The 22,031-nt window shown below is 31.5% G+C and overlaps 2 protein-coding genes across 11 annotated transcripts in view; one reads left to right on the plus strand and one right to left on the minus strand.

Annotated features, from left to right (window-relative positions):
• The window catches only part of LOC123707610 (protein fem-1 homolog CG6966), a 120,974-nt gene extending 117,020 nt beyond the window's left edge, over window positions 1-3,954 (minus strand). For both annotated transcript variants that reach the window (XM_045657829.1, XM_045657833.1), the window contains exon 1: window positions 3,676-3,954. In XM_045657829.1, the coding sequence (XP_045513785.1) occupies window positions 3,676-3,774 (99 nt within the window). In that variant the 5' untranslated portion in view covers window positions 3,775-3,954. The remainder of the gene's footprint in view (window positions 1-3,675) is intronic.
• Window positions 3,955-4,652: 698 nt separating this feature from the next.
• LOC123706843 (protein groucho-like) lies at window positions 4,653-20,494 on the plus strand. 9 transcript variants are annotated; one of them, XM_045656342.1, is made up of 17 exons: window positions 4,653-5,139; window positions 5,374-5,471; window positions 5,786-5,849; window positions 5,931-5,975; window positions 6,722-6,859; window positions 7,074-7,106; window positions 9,921-10,052; window positions 10,544-10,639; window positions 11,349-11,468; window positions 12,681-12,854; window positions 13,147-13,283; window positions 14,205-14,466; window positions 16,076-16,255; window positions 17,059-17,137; window positions 17,737-17,901; window positions 18,342-18,541; window positions 19,104-20,494. In XM_045656342.1, exons 1-17 carry the CDS (start codon window positions 5,098-5,100, stop codon window positions 19,209-19,211), a joined length of 2,073 nt encoding a protein of 690 aa, XP_045512298.1. In that variant the 5' UTR covers window positions 4,653-5,097; the 3' UTR covers window positions 19,212-20,494. The 9 variants fall into 9 exon arrangements, with proteins under 9 accessions (XP_045512298.1, XP_045512296.1, XP_045512302.1 ...); XM_045656340.1 differs by having other exon boundaries at window positions 4,654-5,139; window positions 9,927-10,052; window positions 10,514-10,639; window positions 19,104-20,493; XM_045656346.1 differs by having other exon boundaries at window positions 4,654-5,139; window positions 6,722-6,826; window positions 9,927-10,052; window positions 10,514-10,639; window positions 19,104-20,493.
• The last annotated feature ends 1,537 nt before the right edge of the window (window positions 20,495-22,031 follow it).

Raw genomic sequence — 22,031 nt, forward strand, 5'->3', positions numbered from 1 at the left:
GAACCTACATCTAGAAGCAGGCGACAAAGACTGCCAACAGAAACTTAAACTAGGACAATATTTCCTCATTCACCTCTGTATCTTTGGTTTATCACTGAATATGGTTTAATACTGAAGTCCGAAATTAGAAGTAATCACAGTTCTGCAATTTATTAAATACTACTCAGAAACGTCTTTTCCTTACGAGATCTTCATGCAAAAATAAATAATAACAAAAAAAAATATGGCGTCTGGTCTATTCGTCTATTACATAGGAATATAAATGGCACAATAATTTAAGCGTGACTTCCGCGTGCGTAAAATATCAACATTAATAAGTCGTGATTTGTTAGCTACACTAAGGAACAACTAACTTGAGTGACGTTTTAGGTTTTATAGGAAATAAGTCCCAATTGGCTTACTGCTTCTAAATACCAATCGGTATTACTACGAGTCGTATAATTTCTACAGAAAGCCCATAGCGTAGCCGACATATATATATATTACTTAGATATTCATTAAATTCCACCAAGATGTTATATATATTTTTAGATAAGAAATATCCATCCAGAGTAATTTAATACGATAGCACTCTTCTTTCAAAAGGCGCTTTGATTATTTATTTAAATATTTTAATTTATTTTAATCAAAGCTATTATCAATACACACACATAATTTATAAATTTAATATATGTATTTAATATTGTGTAGACAAATAAAACAATATTATCAAAAAAACTCAATTGCGATCGAAAAAAACATTGTTGAACGGGAGTCGTCTGTACAAACTAAATCCTAAAATGGTTGTCGACATAATTATGCTGGAAATGAAAGACATTACATTAAATTATTATGGATGCCATAGGAACCCGTTAGATCGGTTCTTATTGAGATCGCGAAATTACTTGTTTTTAGTACAGATATAATAATTTAACTTTTTTGTTCAGTGCTCAATGAATAATGAAAACGCCATCGTTATTAATAATATAATGGTAGTATTACAGGTAATCAGGTCTATTTACATGATAATTAACAACAAAATCTAAAAAAAAATTAAATAAGATATTCAATCAAGAAAATCTCAATAGTCGTCAATTTAAATCGTAACAAAACTAAAGTAGTTCTGACAATGTATGTATAGGATTCTATAAATGTATCGCGGTATGAATACAAGTGGTTTTAGCGTATCGATAAAAAATTAGGTTGCTAAATTCGCCTTCGTCCCAGATATCGTAATAGCGTTGCCTAAATGTACAGTTACAACATTGGGCATTGCATAATTATATTTAAAGTAGCTTAGCAACATTCAAACTACAAATATGTATTTATAAATATTAGTGAACTCCCTTAACCCATGTAGACATATAATGCGTGTTTCATTATTATTTTAAAGGCAAATCGATAATTATGGTGTCTGCTATCTAAAAATAAATATGGTTTTACCAAGGGTATCAAGCCAACCTTTTTGGTTATCCACATCAACATGTCTTATTTGAAATATCTTTCATAATATAAAGTATAAGTTCTATCAAAGTTGTAAATGCTTGTCTTCCATTTATATTAATATTAAATAAATAAAATCATAGACATTAAATATAATCTTACAGCTGTCTATAAATACCTACTGTCCAAATCTATAAATCAAGTAAGTACTTTTGAGTTAATTCTGATATTATTGAGATAATTCAATTAAACTGAAAGTGCTTATTAACATTAGCTACTCAGTTTATTGTGTATGTACATTTATGAGACAGTCAATAATATAGGCCTCTTTGAAGGTGAATATCTTTAATTATATACTACAGAAGTTCACAAGAGAGACTAGATTTATTATTAGTTAAAAGATGTGGGTAGTTTGAATGTTTAAATAAATTTTATCTTTTAGTTTTATGTTCAATTAATTCATATTTAGGCTATAATGAAGTAAATTCTATGGCATTACTTATAAACATTATTAGTTGTTATTATTATAAATTAATTAATTTTACCTTAGATTGTAAATATTATCAAAAAATTTACAACCAAATTTACAATACTAAAAAGTATCAAATTTTAAATTCAAATTAGCCCTTCAAGTATTATGTAAGCAGAATTACTGCAATTTATCCCCACCTCCTTCCTCTTGTCAGTAAAAGTAAGCAAAGCTCTCAAAAATAAAAGTACATAAACATATTAATTTTTTGTAGGAATCCTCAAAAAAGCTTTCGTTTTCAAACATAGACAATGTGTGGGGTATATGTTTAAAAAAGTAAATAATTACTGTTGACATAATCAACAAATAAGAAAATCAAAGACCACCTCCTCCCCCCCTATAGTGCTTACATAATATTTGAACTGCCCCTTATTTGATAATAACATCTTTATATTTATATGGCTAAAATGCATCAAATGTCTTCCTTTACTGCACAGAATTGATGTTGTATAATGTGAATGTTATTAGTGTACACTTATGATACTAAAATGGTAGCACATCTGCAATGAGTGGACATACTATTTTAAGGTCAAAGTGTTGACTGCCATATTACATTTCAAGAACAGAGTGTTTTTTCTTGTATGTAATAAGGATTTGTATAAAATTAATTAATCTAAAAAAAGGAAGAAATTATTGTCATTTCATGAATTTGGATGGCATACACAATCAAATTTTCTTTAATAATATGAAGTTGGTCTAGCTATTTTATTATTAATAATTATTAAAATAAATTTTCTTTACCAGAAATAAACACAAATTATACAGCAGTTATGTACACCAAAAGACATGCTGCAAAGCACTGGATTAAAATATTGAGTTACATAAACAATGATAGAAGTTCAAGTTTATATCAGATAAAAAGGTTTATATTTTTAGTTTTAAATTAATGCCATATTTTTTTATTATATTAAATAGCTCATGGCATAATTTTTAGTTCCATTAATAGATAATAGTTGGATTTCATGCACACTTAAGTTATTTTTTATCATTGTTACTCTTTGTAAAAACAATCAAAATTCAGTTTATGAATTTAGGGTACAATACATACCAATTTATACGAGATTTTCCATGTTAATATTATGTATTGAGTAAAAGTTGTTAGATTGTCGGAACATAAAAGACATTTTTTTTCAATAGATGACCTAATGTTCACATAAGACTAGAGTTCAAAAGGAAGTGCTGGTAGTTGATTGTGTGTGTCAATGCACTTAACCTAGTTTAAAAAAGCCTACAATTTACATTTGGTACGGCTCACATATGCAACTTAGCTTTAACATTTCCCTTTCAATCATGAAAGACTCCATAATCAGACTTTTTATAATTTCTCTGAAAATACTTTAAATCATATTATTACTTAAATATAATCAATTAGCTGCTCTCATAATACCTACTAAATTGTATTTCTTTTTATTAAATAACTTTCAAGGAACAAAAATAATAGCATTATTCTAACATGTGGTGAGGTTACAGTTTAAAACATATTTGTCAATATGCAGGTACATCTTTCATATTTAATTTTATTCCATTACAAGATTAAAATTAAATAATTATTGCTTACATATTTAAACATCTAACATACCCTTGTTTACATAGGTAGGGATTGGTTAATTTTACTAGCGAGTTATTATTGGAATGTCATATATATCTAATATCTGCAAGTTCATATATTTTATAGTAACAAAGATAGATTATAATTATTATAAGATATATTAATTAATACTTACTTTTAAACGTGTTAGATTTCCGTCTCGCGCAGCATTATATGTGTTTAAAACGGCTGATTTGAAATCCATGATGGTTCTCTTCGCAACGTAAAAACTCATCCAACGTAATATCACTTTAGGAACAGCACTTTCTTCTAAATATAATCATTGGAACATACTTCGTATAACGTGATAAACAAACGAACCAGAATAAAGATCTCAAACACTCCGCCAATACGACCCACTACACTAATTTCACTATCGAGTAGTGGCAGCTACGCGACGTCCACAATCTGCCTTCAAAATTCAAAATGATTTGCTTAATGCTAAACTAAATAACAAATGCTAAACGTTATTACAAGTGTTGCCACCATTGTGCTTAAACCCAAGTTCAAGTGAATTTGTAAATTAACTGCTTATAGCATAGAAATAGATTTGAAAAGTAAGTATATATTTAATAAACTTATCTATATAACTCTACGATATATAATAAAAATAATATCTTAATCAATATATATTCTATTTTATTAGTAATTTGTTGAATATAGTAAAATATGAGTTTATTTTATTAATTATCGTCATATTATTTTAATGTTTAATAAAAATCTACAACAATCAACACATAAGTGTAGCTTTATAATTTCTCTTTCAACAATTAGGTTTTCGTTTAAGTAATACAATTTTCAGTGAAATTTGAAAATTGAATCATGATTTAGTTAGTCATTTTACATTTTTAGACTTTTAGAAAAATAATTGATATAAATAAATATCATAAGTTTTTTGTATTGGACATTTAAACTTTATTTTTCCAAGCACTCTTTATTGACACTATGTGAATTTATCTTTATCACCTAAGTTTCTTATGGTAATAAATTTTCTTTACTTTTTCAGGAGTCTTAATTATTGCTTAAAAGATCGAAACAACAAAATTCAAGAGATTTAGAGTAATCTGTTAATTTTTGACATTCCAAGATAAGACATTGACATATGCAAGCGAGCGAAAAACATTGATATTTGACACAAAACCTTCAAATATGATTTGTAAACGTTTGTGAATGATGCATGAGTGACAGTTAAAAAAATTGCGGCGTGGATTTATGGAGGAGTAATTTATCAGCTATTTTCCAAATATTCTTGTTAAAAATTAGACCTGATAATATGAATGCACATAAGTATATCGATTAAATTGTGTGTAATATTATAAAGCAAGTGTTTAGCCGTTATTTGGTTAGTCACAAATGTTGAGATAATGATTTTTATTGTGAAAGTTTTTATTAAAAGTTTGTGCATATCATTGTGCTCAGTGTGTTTTTACGGAGAACTGTTTAATGTGTTATAGCATAGGTTAAGCGAAATGCCGCTGATCCCACAGTTTGCACAGTGTGTTACGAGTTAAGACATTAAATTATATGTGTATATTAATTGCGTGTTTTTGATAATAACATGTATCCTTCACCTGCGCGGCATCAGGCCGCTGCTGTTCGGGTTTGTATTTTTAATTGTGTACATTACAAGTTCTGATTTAGTACTTTTCTAAATTCGTTTCGAAAATCTAACCAACCAAACCAACCAGTGTAAACTATTGAATAATGTGCAAATGAAGCATTATTATTTTTGAAATTACATATTGGATATATATATATGGATACAATATACATATTGGATAAATGCTTATGTACATCTTTTGCTGTTTCCCTTTATGTTATTATTTAATTGCAGGGCCCACAGCCATCGGCTGGACAATTAAAGTTTACAATAGCAGATACTTTAGAAAGAATAAAAGAGGAATTTAATTTTTTACAAGCACAATATCACACGTAAGTAATGTGCTACTCATTTATCAATTACATTAACCTACAATGTATAACAAAATGTTTCTAGCTATTGTAGTTAGAATTTTTGTTAGCTGATGTGACTATAAAAAAAACATGAAGAAAAATAAAAACTGATAGTTTCTAAAGGAGCAAGTGATTGTTTCAAAGTTTAAGCATAGGGTGCACAAGCAGCTAGTATTTACTTAAAATTATTGGTGTTGTGTCCAACACTGTTAATCATGTTCAAAGAGTTAAAAATTTAACATTTAGAGTAGTATGTTAATCAGATAAAGTTTATTTTCTTATTATATTTACAGGTTAAAATTAGAATGTGAAAAACTAGCTAATGAAAAAACTGAGATGCAAAGACATTATGTAATGGTGTGTATCTAATTTATAAATATAAATTATTGTATAATTTCTTAATGTTTATTATAATTAAATGTTTCTCTTCCTTTTCAGTATTATGAGATGTCCTACGGCCTTAATGTTGAAATGCACAAGCAAGTATGTACATTATGTTTTATTTCCTTTATCTAAATTATCATACTAAATAAGAAATATTATCGAATTGTGACATTCCAGGCTAGATAGCATATGAAATGATGGCTTTGTCTTACAATTTTTATACAACAATAATTACTATTTTTGACATATGTCTTTTAAACTGGTAATACCATATCCATTTATCATTTAAACAATATATGTATATTATATGATAATGATACATTAAAAATATAGAACAGATAAATATAATTTAATTACATTTATACTTGAATGTATACCAAGAAGAATTATATTAAAATAGTTTCTTAATAATTAGCAAGGAACTTGTTTAATCACTCTAGATGTTAATAACATTTGTACTTGATTGCATGCTATTGTTACTTTGTTCACATAAACATTGTCTTTTAAAAGAGTATGATTTCTAAGTGAGTAATTAAAATGGACAATACAAAGAAAATAATTATTTGTATAAGCAATTGTACATTTAGTACATGAAAATCCAAATCTTAAAACTCTTGAATAGAATGTGTTTAATGAAAACACATTAATTCAATTTTGAGGTTGCAGCAGTGCTTAATTATCTGAATCAATCTTCATACCTAATGTAAAAATATTCAAAAGATTATGTTATTGCCTTGTTAAGAATAAAGTTCATGCAAGCTTTTGATTTTCACAAACTTGTATGATTTTTAGCCATTCTACACAAAGTTTGCGAGATAGTTTTTTAAGTCATTTTGTATTTCCAGACAGAGATTGCAAAGAGGTTGAGCGCAATAATAGGACAGGTTCTGCCGTTTCTTGCACAAGAACACCAGCAACAAGTTGCCTCCGCCGTTGAAAGAGCTAAGCAGGTCACTATGTCTGAACTTAATGCTATTATAGGGGTAAGTTTTTTGTTCGTATCCTTGAGAATACAAACAAAATAATTACTAAACCTAAAGACTCTTTATTGTGTATTTGGTATAAAACTTCCAAAGATATCTTATACTGACAGAAAGTAATACCAATATGCTTGATGAGTTTTCGTAGAAATCGTACGATATGTTTCGGGAAGAATTGTAAAAATTAATAAAGACTTTTCTTAAATGTTGTCCGCAGCAACAACAACAGCAGGGATTGCAGCAACTGCTTGTAAGTTAGTTAAAATGCTTGGTTTTCATTTGTGATTAACCCTTTGTGTTGCTAGATTTATGCAAGAACTGCCATTTCATGCAAAACTCATTATTTATTTATTATGGAACAATTGTAGAAGTTGTAGGGTAAGATGTCGTATTGGATTCAAAGTCAACGTCTCAGAATCTATCCTGTAAAGTAGCTTTTGTTTATTAAAAGGCCCTTCGAGTTGAAGATAACGCATTGAAACTTATTTCTTAATAAGTGCCAATACAATTATATTACCCAGTAATAAACAAATAAAGATTTATAAAACCAAAGTAAAATGCATTTTCGCCTTAAAATTAAATAAAAATACTTATTTGTACCGGATCAATTTGTTATGGGTTTAAAAAGAACTTTACGTCTCTAGTTCGTATATAGTGTGTTCTAGGCCTTTAGACTACACCCCATGCGGTTTATGGCAATAGTAGATATTTTTAAATCTAATAGATATAAAATACAGACGAAAATGTTATGGTATGTTGACACCGCTTGTCGCAAATGTTAAAACATAGTTACTGTGTATATAATAGTATATACATATTATATAATAATATAAAACTAATTAATATTTAATTTTGAATCACTATTAATTGTTAGTTTTACAGACTTCCGTTAGTTCAGAATGACTTAACACATTGTCAGTATTATCTAGTTTTTAATTTTTCTTTATCATGTTCATCAGCATTAAATGGCATTGATTTTTCCGTAAATCAGTACATATCAATCTTTCAATTGATGTTTATTATTGGCAGGTCGGATTTTTTTGCTACCAATGTTAAAACAAGGTGATAAAAATACTTGTCACCTAATTGATGATTAAAATCTTGTCAATAACATATCAGTTGTCCATACATTTGACGTTATCGTAAGCTAGGTATAGAAATATTACAGTACACTAACTTATTTATTGAGATTGCGTTTTAATGGCGATGTCGTAGCCAACTAGCTCAATAAGCCGTTTTATTAACAGCCTAGCTTTTTTAACAGCCTTGTCGTAGCCTAGCTTTTTAACTAAACAGCGCCGTTCAACTAGCGGGCTGAATGACATTCAGCCATTTGATCAAACAGCTAGGCATTCAATGACTTGAATCGATGACGTTACATTGCCTAACAAAAAAATTAGTTTCACTTTCTGCCACATACTCCATACTGTCAATAAAGCGTCGGCAAACAGCAAATTTGATCATATTTTCCAAACTTTTAAGATATGTATGGAAGAGTGTAGTGATTAACGGTAAGCGTATGAACACTAATAACTTTCTAACTAACTAAGATTTTTTTATGTCAGATATATCAGCTTTTTTATTTCTGTCACATGATAGTACGAATGGCCTAAGCATAAGCCAGCCAGTTTATTAAATGTAGAATAGGGTTGAATATCTTTCAGGCCGCTAGTTACACGGCGCTGTTTAGTTAAAAGGCTAGGCTGTTAATTGAACGGCTTATTAAGCTGGTTGGCTACGACGGCGACATTAAATCAATATCTCGGTCATTAATATAACCATTTCTATTTGATATCGACGCACTCATAAAACTGTTTTCTTACTTCACATTCCATTTAACACCATCACCAATCACTTCACGCAGTTTAGCACTGAGCACTTGAATGGCTTTATAGAGATTTACATGTTTTGTTGCTATCAACAAGTAGTTGTAAAAATAATCTTTACGTTTAATATAGGACGAAGTAAGTTCCAGTATCCTGAACTGGCTAGCGAGTAACCGCCTTATAAAACCCAGTCTTATTGTACTAAATAAATTTATGTTTTATCTCTTTCTGTCTCTTGTGAGTGTAAGAGACAAAGGAAATCTACAAACAGTGCAATGTGACTGATTTCCTTATGAATCTCTGATATCTTTATTCATAAAATAAAATACTGTGACAGTATAAGTAGTTTTTCTCTCTTTTAGTATAAAACAGGGATTTCTCATACAGAACTACACTAATTAGAATAGTTCCCGGCACGTAACTTTTTTGCGTGTTGTGGGAAGATCTTGCGAGAATATATATCATGAACATGTATCAAATGTTCTTAAACAGGTCTTATATTTGTTTATTTATTTACGATTCGTTACACTACAATAAAAAAAATGAACATAATTAAATCAAAAGGAGGGCAACTGGCGGCCTTATCGCTATCGAGCGATCTCCTCCAGGCAACCACTGTGAGTAAAGAAAAATAAAAATGTATTAAATTACATAAGATAGGCAAGTAGTGCAGAAATACATGTTATGCACATTTATTAAGACAAAACTAAACAGGAACAAAAAAAAACAAACTAAACTAAAAAAAATTATACATTAAAAATATAAAGTAAAAAGACACTTATAGTATAACATTAAAAGACAAGATGTCAATCATAAAGAAGTCCGCCCTCTACACCGTGTATCATGATCGTGCTATGATTGTGTTAGACATAAATGCATATAACATGGGTATCATTCGCGCATTATACACATCTACTACGTCACCAAATCCGTTATACAATGCTTTTATATTACTATTATTCTAACTCCAGGCTGTTCTGATACGTATAGCACGTTCATGGTAAAATTTAGTGGGCAAACACCGTTAGAGTGTAGACTTAGTATACACTGTAGGCTTATAAATATCAGAGATGTTAGTTAGTGAATAACTCATCAAGACTCAGAAACGAATCGGCGAAATTCTTGCGTCCAGTATCTGGAATGTATTGCATTTCGTCATACGGGAGTCTCGTTTCTGAATCTCTTTAGATTATTTAAAGTTGGTCGGTATCAGGGTTTGATAGTAGCTTTGGTTGCAGCAACAGATCCACGCCTCAGCGTCACTACCACATGGTGTCGGAGGCGCCGGGGCGTTGTTAGGCGCTGGTGGCCTTCTGTTTCCCGGTGCTGGTCCACCAACAGCGCCACATTTACCGCCGCCCGCGCATAAGGTAATCCAAAAAAAACTTAGACGCCTGCTTACACCTGTTATATACTTACACTGACAAAGAGATTTAACTTTTGTATATAAGTTGTGAAATAATAAATTGAAATATTCCCGATTATGGAACTCGCCATACTTGGCTGTTGCTTATTCACTATCTTGATACAAACATATTCCATATTATCTCCAAACACGTCTTTTCGAAGGAGATAAGCAAATCGAATGGAATTTTAAGATCACATAAAAACACACACCCTCATACATTACACATTCCCACACACTAAATTATACTAAGTCCTTGTTAGTACTCAATGTTCTTCGTATACATAGTGTAATCAGATTTGACTATTTTTGTAAATATTATCTTTAAATTGAAAATACATTGAGTACTTAATTACATAGTATAATCTCCTATATATGATTAATAACATCGTTTAGCAAGAAAGCCAATATAGGAATAATTTATAGGTGGAGCTACCACCGCCTTCGGACATAAAGCCTCCGTTATCAGGTCCAGCTCCTCCCCCTTTATTACCGGGACAGCCTCCACCTAGAGATGACGACCGGCATGCTTCAAGAGCTATGGCTCAACAGGTACAAATATTTAAATTATATAATATGAATATACGATATAACAAAAAGGTTTAAACTATGTTGCCTGGTTTTAATATTTCATTTTGTATACAAAAATCACTCAAGGCGATCAACGTTTAGTACCTTCAGACAAAAGGGAACATTCAAGTATTACGTCACGCAATTTTTTGAGATTCTTGACCCCCATGAAACGCGCCGTAACGTTTCTGTATCCAATAGTAAAATGTTTCGTGACCAACTCCAGTGAGTCCTTAAACCTAAAAATGGTTGGGGGGATTAATTACGCGGTATTGTTAATATTATTTTCCACATTCCAGTACTTTACACCACATAATGGTACGTTTTAGGTATAAAGAGTCACGGGTTGGTCAGGAAACGTTTTACTATTGGATACAGAATCTTTACGGCGCGTTTCATGGGGGGTCTAAGGATATCCAAAAATTGTGTGACGTAATACTTGAACGCTCCCAAAGACAGTCTCGTCTATATACAAAGTAGACGTTTAAAAATATATTAATGGTATACATTTTACTCCTTACAAACATTTATAAATTGCAGATTGAAAAGAGTCGGCCATGATTTGAGAACTGAACAATGTAGAAGCATTGAATTTTTTAAACATTTTTATTGATGTATTGTTAATAAGCTTCCTCAATGAATAAATGATGTTTTGATCAATTGCTAACTCGATTTTATTGCTAATTCCCAGCGTCATTCCGTATCACCTCACGAACGCGAACATAAATATCGGCCGCGGTCACCAGCTGAGCCAGAACCACTCGACGCCAAACGACGCAAAGAAGACAAGGTACCTGTCTCTGTGTCTAGTGTATGTTTGTATTTCTTATATCTAGGGTAATAAATTTAAAATACGAGACCAATTTTACGCACATTCACATAATATTACACTTTGACCTGGAAAGCAATATTAATCTAAAGATAGTCGCAGCTTTACTAAGCGATCTCCCATAAACAGTTTAGACATTTAAAAATACTATGGTGGAGCTTAATTACTAGAGATCAAATATACAAAAAAAAAGCCAATGCTGTATCCATTGAGAACCTTAAAAGCTCACTGAACAATGCCTCATTTTTTCCGGCATTAATTGACTACGACTGTAAACCTAAAAAAATATGTTTTGATTTAATTCTGAAATACATAACAAGGAGACATTCTTATTATAATAGATTATATGCGGAAAGAGAATCGGTGTGACTGTTACGCAAATTAATATATTTCTTATTTGGTACGCGTCATTTCATTCAGTCGCAATAAGTTTAAGGAATTAAATGGTATGACATTATCTGGTCAATATATCCTTGAAGTCTTGTATGTACAAAAAAATATTGTAAAACAAATGGTGACTTCCACCAGTGTAATACTCGAAACAGAACAAATCTAATCGCACGACCAAACCAATCCTTATATGGAATATTCGTTTTTACAACAGGCAACCCGAAATCTGTGAATAAAAGCAAAACTTTCGTTCAACGTAAATTAATGAATAAACCTTTTAATAAATATGACAATAATTTCAAAAATCCTAATCCTTGTGATGGGTTCAGTTCAAATATTTATGGCTCTGCCTTACAAACAATTTGTATGACTTAAAACTTGGCGATTGAAAATAGTGGCGGAGAGTTTCTTGCCCGCTCTACGCCTTTAACTTGGGAACTGGTAGTAAATGTAAATTTAGAATCAATTTAACATCTTTTCTGTTGACGTTCATAAGTGTACTATATGAATAAAGTTTTTTTAAGTTGTAGTCACAATGATTATATACGTATTTTTTTCTGAGTATCATACTGTCTAACTATACTGACGTAATAGGGTTGTCAACAAAAAAGTATTGGCACTGCGGCTATCTGAAGTCCCACCACAGTTCTCTTCCCGCACAGCATTATCTTGTGATAAGGTGATCCTCGTTTTGGTTAAAAAAATACTTTCAAGTTAGTAAGGCATTTGTCATTTGTCTCTTCCTGTCAAACTATGTTTAAACAGTTATGGAAAGAGACAACTATATTTTATTAAACATTTCAGGATAGTGATGCTGAGAAAAGTGATCAGGACTTAGTTGTAGATGTAGCTAATGAGGAAGAAAGGGGGTCTCCAAGTGTGAGACCTCAGGATGGGGAGAGAACGGAAAATGGTCCTCGACCACCTTCGAGATCGGGGTCTTCTTCTAGCAGATCTACACCTAAGAGTTCTAAAGATGTAAGTAAGAGGGAGATTGGTATTAACCACGTGGTGACTGTCGTTCGTCATGCCGATTTTTAAATAAGTGCGCAGGCGCCGGTAGTAAAGCTATTGGAACTCGATGATCGCAAGGCACTACAAAACTATTGACATTGACAATTTATAACTTGTAAGATGACTATGATACTGAATAGTGTTGCCATTCTAATAGAATAAATGACATCGTGCTGATTATTTTCGACATATAGCAATATAAACTACTTAAGACAATAATGGTATTGAAACTACTAAAAATAATTAAAAAATACAGGAGAAACCAGGAACGCCCGGTGCTAAAGGACGCGCTCCAACCCCAACGGGAAGGTATGCGTTTCCACCATATGCCGCGTACAGAACGCCCTTACCCTACGATGGCCACAGGACCAATGGGATGCCACCTGCCAAACCGTAAGATTTTATTACATACTATGTTTATTTACATTTTTATTGATATAGGATATATAATCAAACTTTAAAAAAATATCTTAACCATTTCTGAAATCAACATACAAATTTCTTAACACTTAGTTATTTGTGATTTTCTAAATAACCTACACTTGGAATTCTAGTCAGTTTAAATTTTCGAGTTTCAATTACATTAATCGCGAAAAGTATTTCTCTTTACTCAAGTTTAACATTAGTTAACTTTTTTTTGGTATTCCAGAAGTTTCATTTTAATGTCATAGAGTGAGATTCAGAAACGAGCACGAACTAAGCGATTCGTATGTCGAATTCTAATACATTTTTGAAGTACGGGAATCAAACTTAAACTTATCAAACCTCACAAAAAGTCATAGACGATGTAAAATTTGATCTTAAAAAAATGAAAAGGCCACTTAGATTTTTTGAAGGTTTCTCGATTACTCTGGATCCTCCCACTCCTTTCTTAAGATCTCCTTTACAACAAAAAAAGAATCAAAAGAGTCGGTGTTTTTATATTCATTGTTTATTGCGAAATTTTTGTATCCGTCTAAGTCGGAACGTTCCCATCATCATCATCATATATACAAGTATAATTTCTGTAATATATATGATGTAACTAAATGATATATAAATTAAATATTTTAAGGAATGTATAATTAAGTTTGTTATGAAAGAGCTGGAAACCCTGACACAGTTATTTTTTACTTAAAAGAGTTCCGAAATCTTACACATTGTAATGCAATTGTACTTAAAATGAATAATTTCTCAATTCGGACCAGTATTTTTTAAGCCTTTCAGACAAACAAACCCGTATGGTATATATATTTAGTCTAGTATTTATAGTGATCTTTAGAGGATCATTACCCTCTTATATAAAGATATTTATTTTTTTCTATAAAATTTCAGTGCATACTCATACCACACATGCGGCGGTCCGCTCCAACCAGTGCCTTTTCCCGCGGACGCGCTCGTAGGCCCGGGAATTCCCCGTGGCGCTAGGCAGGTGGCAGCTTTACCCCACGGCGAAGTCGTGTGTGCGGTGGCCCTATCTCTAAGCAGTGGGGCAAGGCATGCGTACACTGGCGGCAAAGGTTGTGTCAAACTATGGGATATCACAAGCCCCGGTTCGCCTAACACGTTGGAGCCTTTATCCCAGTTGGACTGTTTGGTGAGCTTCAAGTGGATTTAAATATTTATTTACTACAAAAATACATAAATTATACTTAAGGACTTTTCTAATAATATTATATACTTAAACACGTAATATATATGTCGCAGTGAAGTAGTTAAATCAGAGAGTTAATTGAATCTCTAGACAGTTAGCTGAAAATCGATATTCAATCGAGTGAGTGAACGAAACGTTTAACGAGTTTCCTAAACGTTCCTAGGCAACTAGACTTACCTAGCCTAACCATTTACAATAAAGCAAAGACGGAATTTCCAAGCCCTCCGTTCTTCACGATCACACCGAAATAACAATATCAAATAAAATAATCATGCCGGAGTCTTGTTTTGCTATTTTGTTTTACATTGTTAAATAACACGCTGGCTTTCGGTCCGACAGATATCAGAAAGATAGTTAAACGTTTTCGACGCTGCTTTATTTAAATCAAAATGCTAGTGCCTTGATTGAAAATCGACATTTAATTAACTGTCTAGAGATTCAATTAACTCTCTGATTTAACTTCTTTACTGCAACATATACAATATCGCTACTGTGAATTCACTCTGCGAACTTAAAAATATGTCAATAGTGTCGGAGACTGCATTCAAAAGGCGTAACGTCTTTGATAACGGGGCGATCTGTGCGACAGACTGGCTCCGGCCCTTGTTATCGCAAGCAGCCTTGCCCTTCGCCTTCCTTCCTTATCCTATCCTTATGTTTATTTTTATTTTCTGCGAAATAATCATGTTTATCTATAAATCACATTAAAAATGTATATTGTGTTTTTTATCAATGAGATAAAAATACAATTCAAAAGATTTGACTCTAAGAGTCGTTGCTTTATACATATAAGGGAAAAATTAATTAAATAATAAAAATATAAGTTTATTAGGATACATATCAAAGGTACTTTGAATTGTGATATGAAATTGAACAGTTCGTGTTTTTTGAAGGAGTCTTGACTGTTGTAATTTGGAAATTCTGTTTGCGCATACATTACTTTAATCAATCCCAATTTGTAGTTTACAAACGTTATATTATAAAGATTTGAATTAATTGTAAACATTTTACAACACAACTAATGAAATGAAAAATACAAAGACAATATTTTAAAAAGCCCAGTTGGAGGCTTCATATTAGATTTGTATGAAAGTGATTAACATATATTACAAACGTCTTCGAGTCTGTATATGTCTCACCGTAAATTGTAAATACCGTTAGGTTGTAATCTATTCAAGTGAAACTGTCAAATTACAATCGTAAAATTGTCAAATTGTCAGCTGTCCGAAGGCTTTCCCTGATTGGTCGGCTTTATAGTAGACCGTAGAACAAACAAATATGGTGGTGCCGTTCAACCAATCATCGCGCGAGTCGTGTTTTACAATTTGACGGTTTCACTTCGATAGATTACAATCTACCGAATAATAACATTTATCTACCGAATATTAATTTACAATTTTACGGTGACATATGCATCTTGTAAATACATATGAAAATTATTATACGTCCATATTTTGAAGTCCATTTCGTGCTTAACATTGGAAAATCTCTTTAAAAAATCAAAAAAAAAAGTTTGTTTCGCTTTATTAAACTTTTATTAATCTCATTCCAGCAAAGAGATAATTACATCAGATCCGTAAAACTCCTACCAGATGGCAGGACATTGTTGGTCGGAGGTGAGGCCTCCAATCTCTCCATCTGGGATTTGTCTTCTCCTACACCTCGAATGAGAGCAGAACTCACTTCGTCAGCCCCGGCCTGCTATGCCCTAGCAATAAGTCCTGATTCTAAGGTAATTAATAAAAATATATTTGATTGTTTGCATATATTTGTTTTTATTTATTTTTTATTTTAAATGTATGTAAAATAACATAGTACATAGATTTGAATGTATTTTTATTTCTTAATTAGGTTTTTAAAACATATTTTATTGTAGCCTCAATTCTGAACGCACATGGCTCATCTAAAATTCCTAGGTTCGATTCTCGACGTAATAATAATTAACAAAATTAATAAATCGGCGCAGACACGCGTCCTTCCCATTGGGTTACAAATCATAAATGTACACAAGCTTGTGGTATTAATGGAAGTGAAAAAAAAGGTATTAAACCCTTATATTATTTCGTTTACGGGCCTGGCCTTTCTCTTTGTAATATAGCATTTCTTAGTTTATTTGTATTTTTTTTTAAATTTTAGATCTATTTCGAGAATTCTTATATTCGAAACTGATGAAAGCTAATTTAATTTAATTTTGATTAATGAAATAATTCTTGAAATCATTTCAGTAGGTTAATTTTTCCACTATTAATAATGTTAGACTAGTGTTTGTAGGTTCGAACCCCAACCAATAATTTTTTATGTCAATTTGCGCATGTAACACCCACTCGTATGGTGAAAACTTCACGAGGAAACCGGCAACTTGAGACCTACCGAACGATGCCGTGTAACGGCCGACCAACATCTCTATTTAAAAAAATAACAATCACGAAATAGCTTCAAAAATCTAAAGCAGACAGCAAAGGTTCTGGGGTTCGCTGGGGATCTATTTCCAAAATTATATTCAAATTGTATGTATTGTTGTATCATCAATTTCAGGTGTGCTTCAGTTGTTGCTCCGATGGCAATATCGCAGTCTGGGATCTTCATAATCAAACATTAGTTAGGCAATTCCAAGGTATGGATTTATTTTTATTTATTATATATTTATTTAAAATGTAATAATAAAAATAATTAAAAAGAAAATTAAAAACCTTGGCAGCATTTCCTCTCTGTATTGGTATAATTATTCGTTATTCATTTAATTTGTAATACACCAACAGTGAAATTAAAAAAAAAAATGCTTTGATGTAAAATACGTCCACTATACCAATATATCAATCTGATTTTTTTAAATCGGACATTAATCAAGTTCAGAGCCTAGTCACTAGGCGCGATCAACTCCGGTCGTGTGTTCGATCCCCGACTGTTCTCTCTCTGAAATATCCTGAGGTCGCGTGTGTTTGTGTGTTCAAACTGTATTTTTAAACTTATCTATTTGTAATTAGCTCAATGAGCTTTCTATAACTTTTCTTAACTCTAGTAATTTTTATTTGTTTGTAACTGATCATCTTCATTGAGTAGAGATAGAGCTTCTAATGGGGGCAATAACTTAGAGCTTTGTTTCACAACGTTGGGCAGGGGGCAATTTGATTGTTAAACGAAGTCAGCTGGATATGACACTATAAGAAGGCCATGGAACATAATAGGTTGGGTTAATATAACGTATATGCACAGGTCACACGGACGGTGCATCTTGTATAGACATAAGTCCGGATGGAACTCGACTATGGACGGGTGGATTAGACAATACTGTGCGTTCCTGGGACCTGAGGGAGGGAAGACAACTGCACCAGCACGACTTCTCAAGTCAGATCTTCTCGTTGGGATACTGTCCTACAGGTAAGACCATACCAATATTAAATATGTATTAGATGAGCGGTGTTGGCCAAGTCGCTTCAGCGTTCGGCTCTCATCCTTGAGGTCGTAGGTTCGATCCCCGACGGTGCACCAATGGATTTTCTTTCTGTGCGCGTTTAACATTAGCTCGAAAGGTGAAGGAAAACATCGTGAGGAAACCGACTTGCCTTAGACACAAAAAGTTGACGCCGTGCGTCAGGCACAAAAGGCTGATCATCTACTTGCTTAATTTATTGATATATGATCATGAACAGATACAGAATTCTGAGGTCCAAACCTAAAAATTTTTTTTGCGCCATTGATTTTTTTTGTCATGTTCGCGATTAGATTCTGAAACACTTTATCTGTAATTTTTTTAATTTCCTAATTAATAAGTTTATTTTTATTAGTATTTAGTTTTTTTTAATATTAATAAATTCCAGGTTCCTGGCTGGCCGTCGGCATGGAGAACTCCCACGTGGAAGTATTGCACGCGGGCAAACCCGATAGATATCAGCTAGTGTTACACGAGTCTTGTGTCCTCTCGCTAAGGTTCGCGGCGAGTGGCAAGTGGTTCGTGTCCACGGGAAAAGATAATCTACTCAACGCCTGGAGAACGCCGTATGGCGCTAGTATATTCCAGGTACATTGACACACACAAACATAGGTCTCTAACACACAGACGTCAAGTCAAATGTTATAGAAAGCTTTTTGTAAAAATTATCCATTATTTATACTTCTTTCAGTTTTGGTTATTGCTTTTTTTACTAGGCACAAATTTGGGGTAGGTCATGGGTACGATTCCCGATAAAAAAAAATATATTTAAATTCATCTGTAGTACTATTCATTTTTTTATTTTGATTAGAAGTAGCAACAGAATTATTTCTGATAGAATTTGAAAGGATCCCGGAGATGGAAAATAAATAATTTCAATTAAAATCTCGGTATGACTTATATTTTTCAAGTAATTTGTGGGCACACGGGATTCAGCACATAGTTGGGACTTATTATAAAATATCAAATTCCATATCACATACATACGTCAAACTGATAATTATTTAATGACGTCAAATAGGATAATTCTTAGATATGCGCGTGCGACACTCAACCCTCAAGTCTTGCTTTCAATTCACGACAAGGGACGATATGTTACAGAAACTATATGCCTAAGTTTTTTTTTTATTTCAATAATTCAATTTTTCAGTCAAAGGAATCCTCTTCAGTGCTTAGTTGTGACGTGTCATCAGACGATAAGTTCATTGTGACGGGCTCTGGAGATAAAAAAGCGACAGTTTACGAAGTTATGTACTGATTTTCAGTTTAGTTAAGAAGAAGCACAAGTTTTTCACGAAATTATATATTATATGACTATGGTTACCTGTGAAAATTGATAGGCTTCGATTTCAGCTTAATTAGAGCCTATCAAGCTTACCCTACACAAAAAAGGAGAATTATATTAGTTTACTGCCAAATGACAAGAAAATGTTTTTAATGACCAATGAAAAACCTAAGTATAGCAGGGTTTTAGCATTTAGTTTTCGGTTTTAGTAGAAATGACTAGATTTCTTTAAAGCGTCCATTAGTTTTTTAGTAAATGGTACAATATCAGTCAATGTTTTTTTTTAAGTTTTTAAATATATTATTTAGAAATTGAATTGCACACAGACGTGCACCAGTACTCTGTAAATACAAAAAAGGTTTTGTACGTGATTGTACACTTTAAAACAGTAGTGGGGATCGCAATCGTTATTGTATGTATTTTCATTTAGTTTACTGAAAATTAAGTAAAAACTTTTTTGACATGATTTTTGTGCGTCGATACGATTGGAGTGACACTTTAAGTACCGAGCTATTTTAAATGGCATTATTTTTGACAAGGGATATCCTAACCATAAACTAGCAGAATGCACTTTTCCTTTTCTAACAATTGTTTAAGTTACTTGAATTATATCAATGTCCAGTTAACTAGCGTCTATTAAAACCTGTGACCATAAAGCATGTAACATTGGGATATTTGTACAAAGTAGTTTCATTTTAATCCAAAGTGTATCATTTAAAAGAATGACATATTTTTGGCATTTTTGCCCTTAAATAAATGTATTATATTAAATGGGTTGACATTAACAGTGTACATTGACAGTTTGTCAACGCATTTTGACATGTTGTCAACGCGTATTTGATGCCTTGTCAATGTAGATTGATTGATAAATGTCTGTTATCTGTGTATATTTTTATAAATTTATTTTTAATTTTAGTTTCACCTTTAATGTACGAGATTGCATATATTTTGTGTAATCAAAATTCTTGAACTTATTTTTGTAACTTTACAGACTGAATTTGTAAATAAAAATATTTACGACAATCGGTGCATTTTTCAATTAATTGTTAGATTGGATTTATTTGAATGTTACTTTATAAATAATTTTGGTATGGTGTTGCCAGTGATTAAAATCAAATGTTGCTACTTTAGGATCATGTAATTACAGAGACTGAATTATGTTTATGTCTAATTTGACTAAATACATGCTCGAAAGATCTAAAATGTTTTCATAAAATTATGAATGTAATTTTTCATTAAAATGTTATTTTACATAAAGCTTTTTTTAAATTTATATACTCAAAAATTACTAAATTAGCTATATTTCCCTGAGTAATATAAAAGATTCCACAATATAAAAAAATGTCCGGCCCTGCAAAGCTGCAAAAAGTTGCTAAGAACTTCTTCAAGTGGAAGTATAGTATAACCAGAAATATTCTATATAAATAAAATATCTAGATTCTAATACCTGTAAATACCTGTGGGTATTACAATCTAAATATTTAGATGTGTAGGAACATACTGACATGAGAGCCTTGTTCTTTATCTAGTTGGCACTATTACGGGATGAAACTAATCAAAATACTACGGCCATTGGACATTGGTTGCCTTAATCCTCATCCATAATTCATTAAAACCAATCAAGCCCTGGCTTAAATCAATAAAAAAAATATCTATTATCGATTCAAATATTATCAGTTTTAGGAATTTATTCAATTACTTCATGATGTATGTTATCAAATATACATATAATCTTTAATCTGACGTTTGGGGATTAATTAGTCACTTGGTGCTTTATTATGCATCTGTTCATAAATTAACGTAAATATTCTTTTTAGGTAGAATCTAATCTTTGGCGAGTTTTTGGAAAATTTAAATGTTGATTCTTAAATTAAATTTATTACAATTTTTTTCCCAGACCCAAAGCTAATATAATATCTTTTCATATTTTTATCAATATTAAAAGCCCATTGTAAATCACGGCCATTATCAGACGTCTAGTTATCGTCAAGTCATATCTTTCTATTCAATTAATGAAAATTTAATACGATAAACGTTACAATATACATAATAATAAAGTAATAAAAATTAAAATGTTTAGTTGTACATTTATAGATTATAGTTTATTTTATACAAGTTTCATTGGTACGACTGTTTTCTTATACCTAGAAAACTAACCTCTCGAAAACAGCACACATGGCACAATGTTTGGAAATAAATAATGACATAACTCCTTACCACACGTTTTTAATTGTCCGTTGAGTGAACTGACAGAAGTGGTTTACTTCATGTTAGTTCCTATACTTTAAGAAATAGTATTCTTATAAATATAGTTCTGATCACTGTTTACATATGTTTTAATTGATTTTTTTTCCATTATTTTTAAATAAATAAAATATGTGTTTATTCATTTTAAGTACAATTGCATTACAATGTGTAAGATTTGGGAACCCATTTAAGTAAAAAATACCAGTGTCAGGGTTTCCAGCTCTTTATAACAAACTTAATTTTTGTCCGAAATGATATGTATTTTTGTACTTCTTGCTATCTTATCAAAAAAAAATTCTCATAGTGGTTGCGTGAAACAGGCCGCTCGAAAGCGATAGGGCCGGATTTAATTATGTCAATTGTATTATATTTCTGTGTGCAACTTTTTTATAAAAATAAAAAAAAACAAATAAATATTTTAATGTGTTACTGTTCAATGTTCTGTGTATGTATTATTTTGTATGTAATTTAAATGTAAATAGTTGCCGTATTGGAGGAATTTGTAATGGTAGATTATTATGTTAAAAAAACCTTTCCACGATTGTT

The sequence above is a fragment of the Pieris brassicae genome, chromosome 3 (genome assembly GCF_905147105.1).
Source record: "Pieris brassicae chromosome 3, ilPieBrab1.1, whole genome shotgun sequence".
Classification (NCBI taxonomy): Eukaryota; Metazoa; Arthropoda; class Insecta; order Lepidoptera; family Pieridae; genus Pieris; species Pieris brassicae.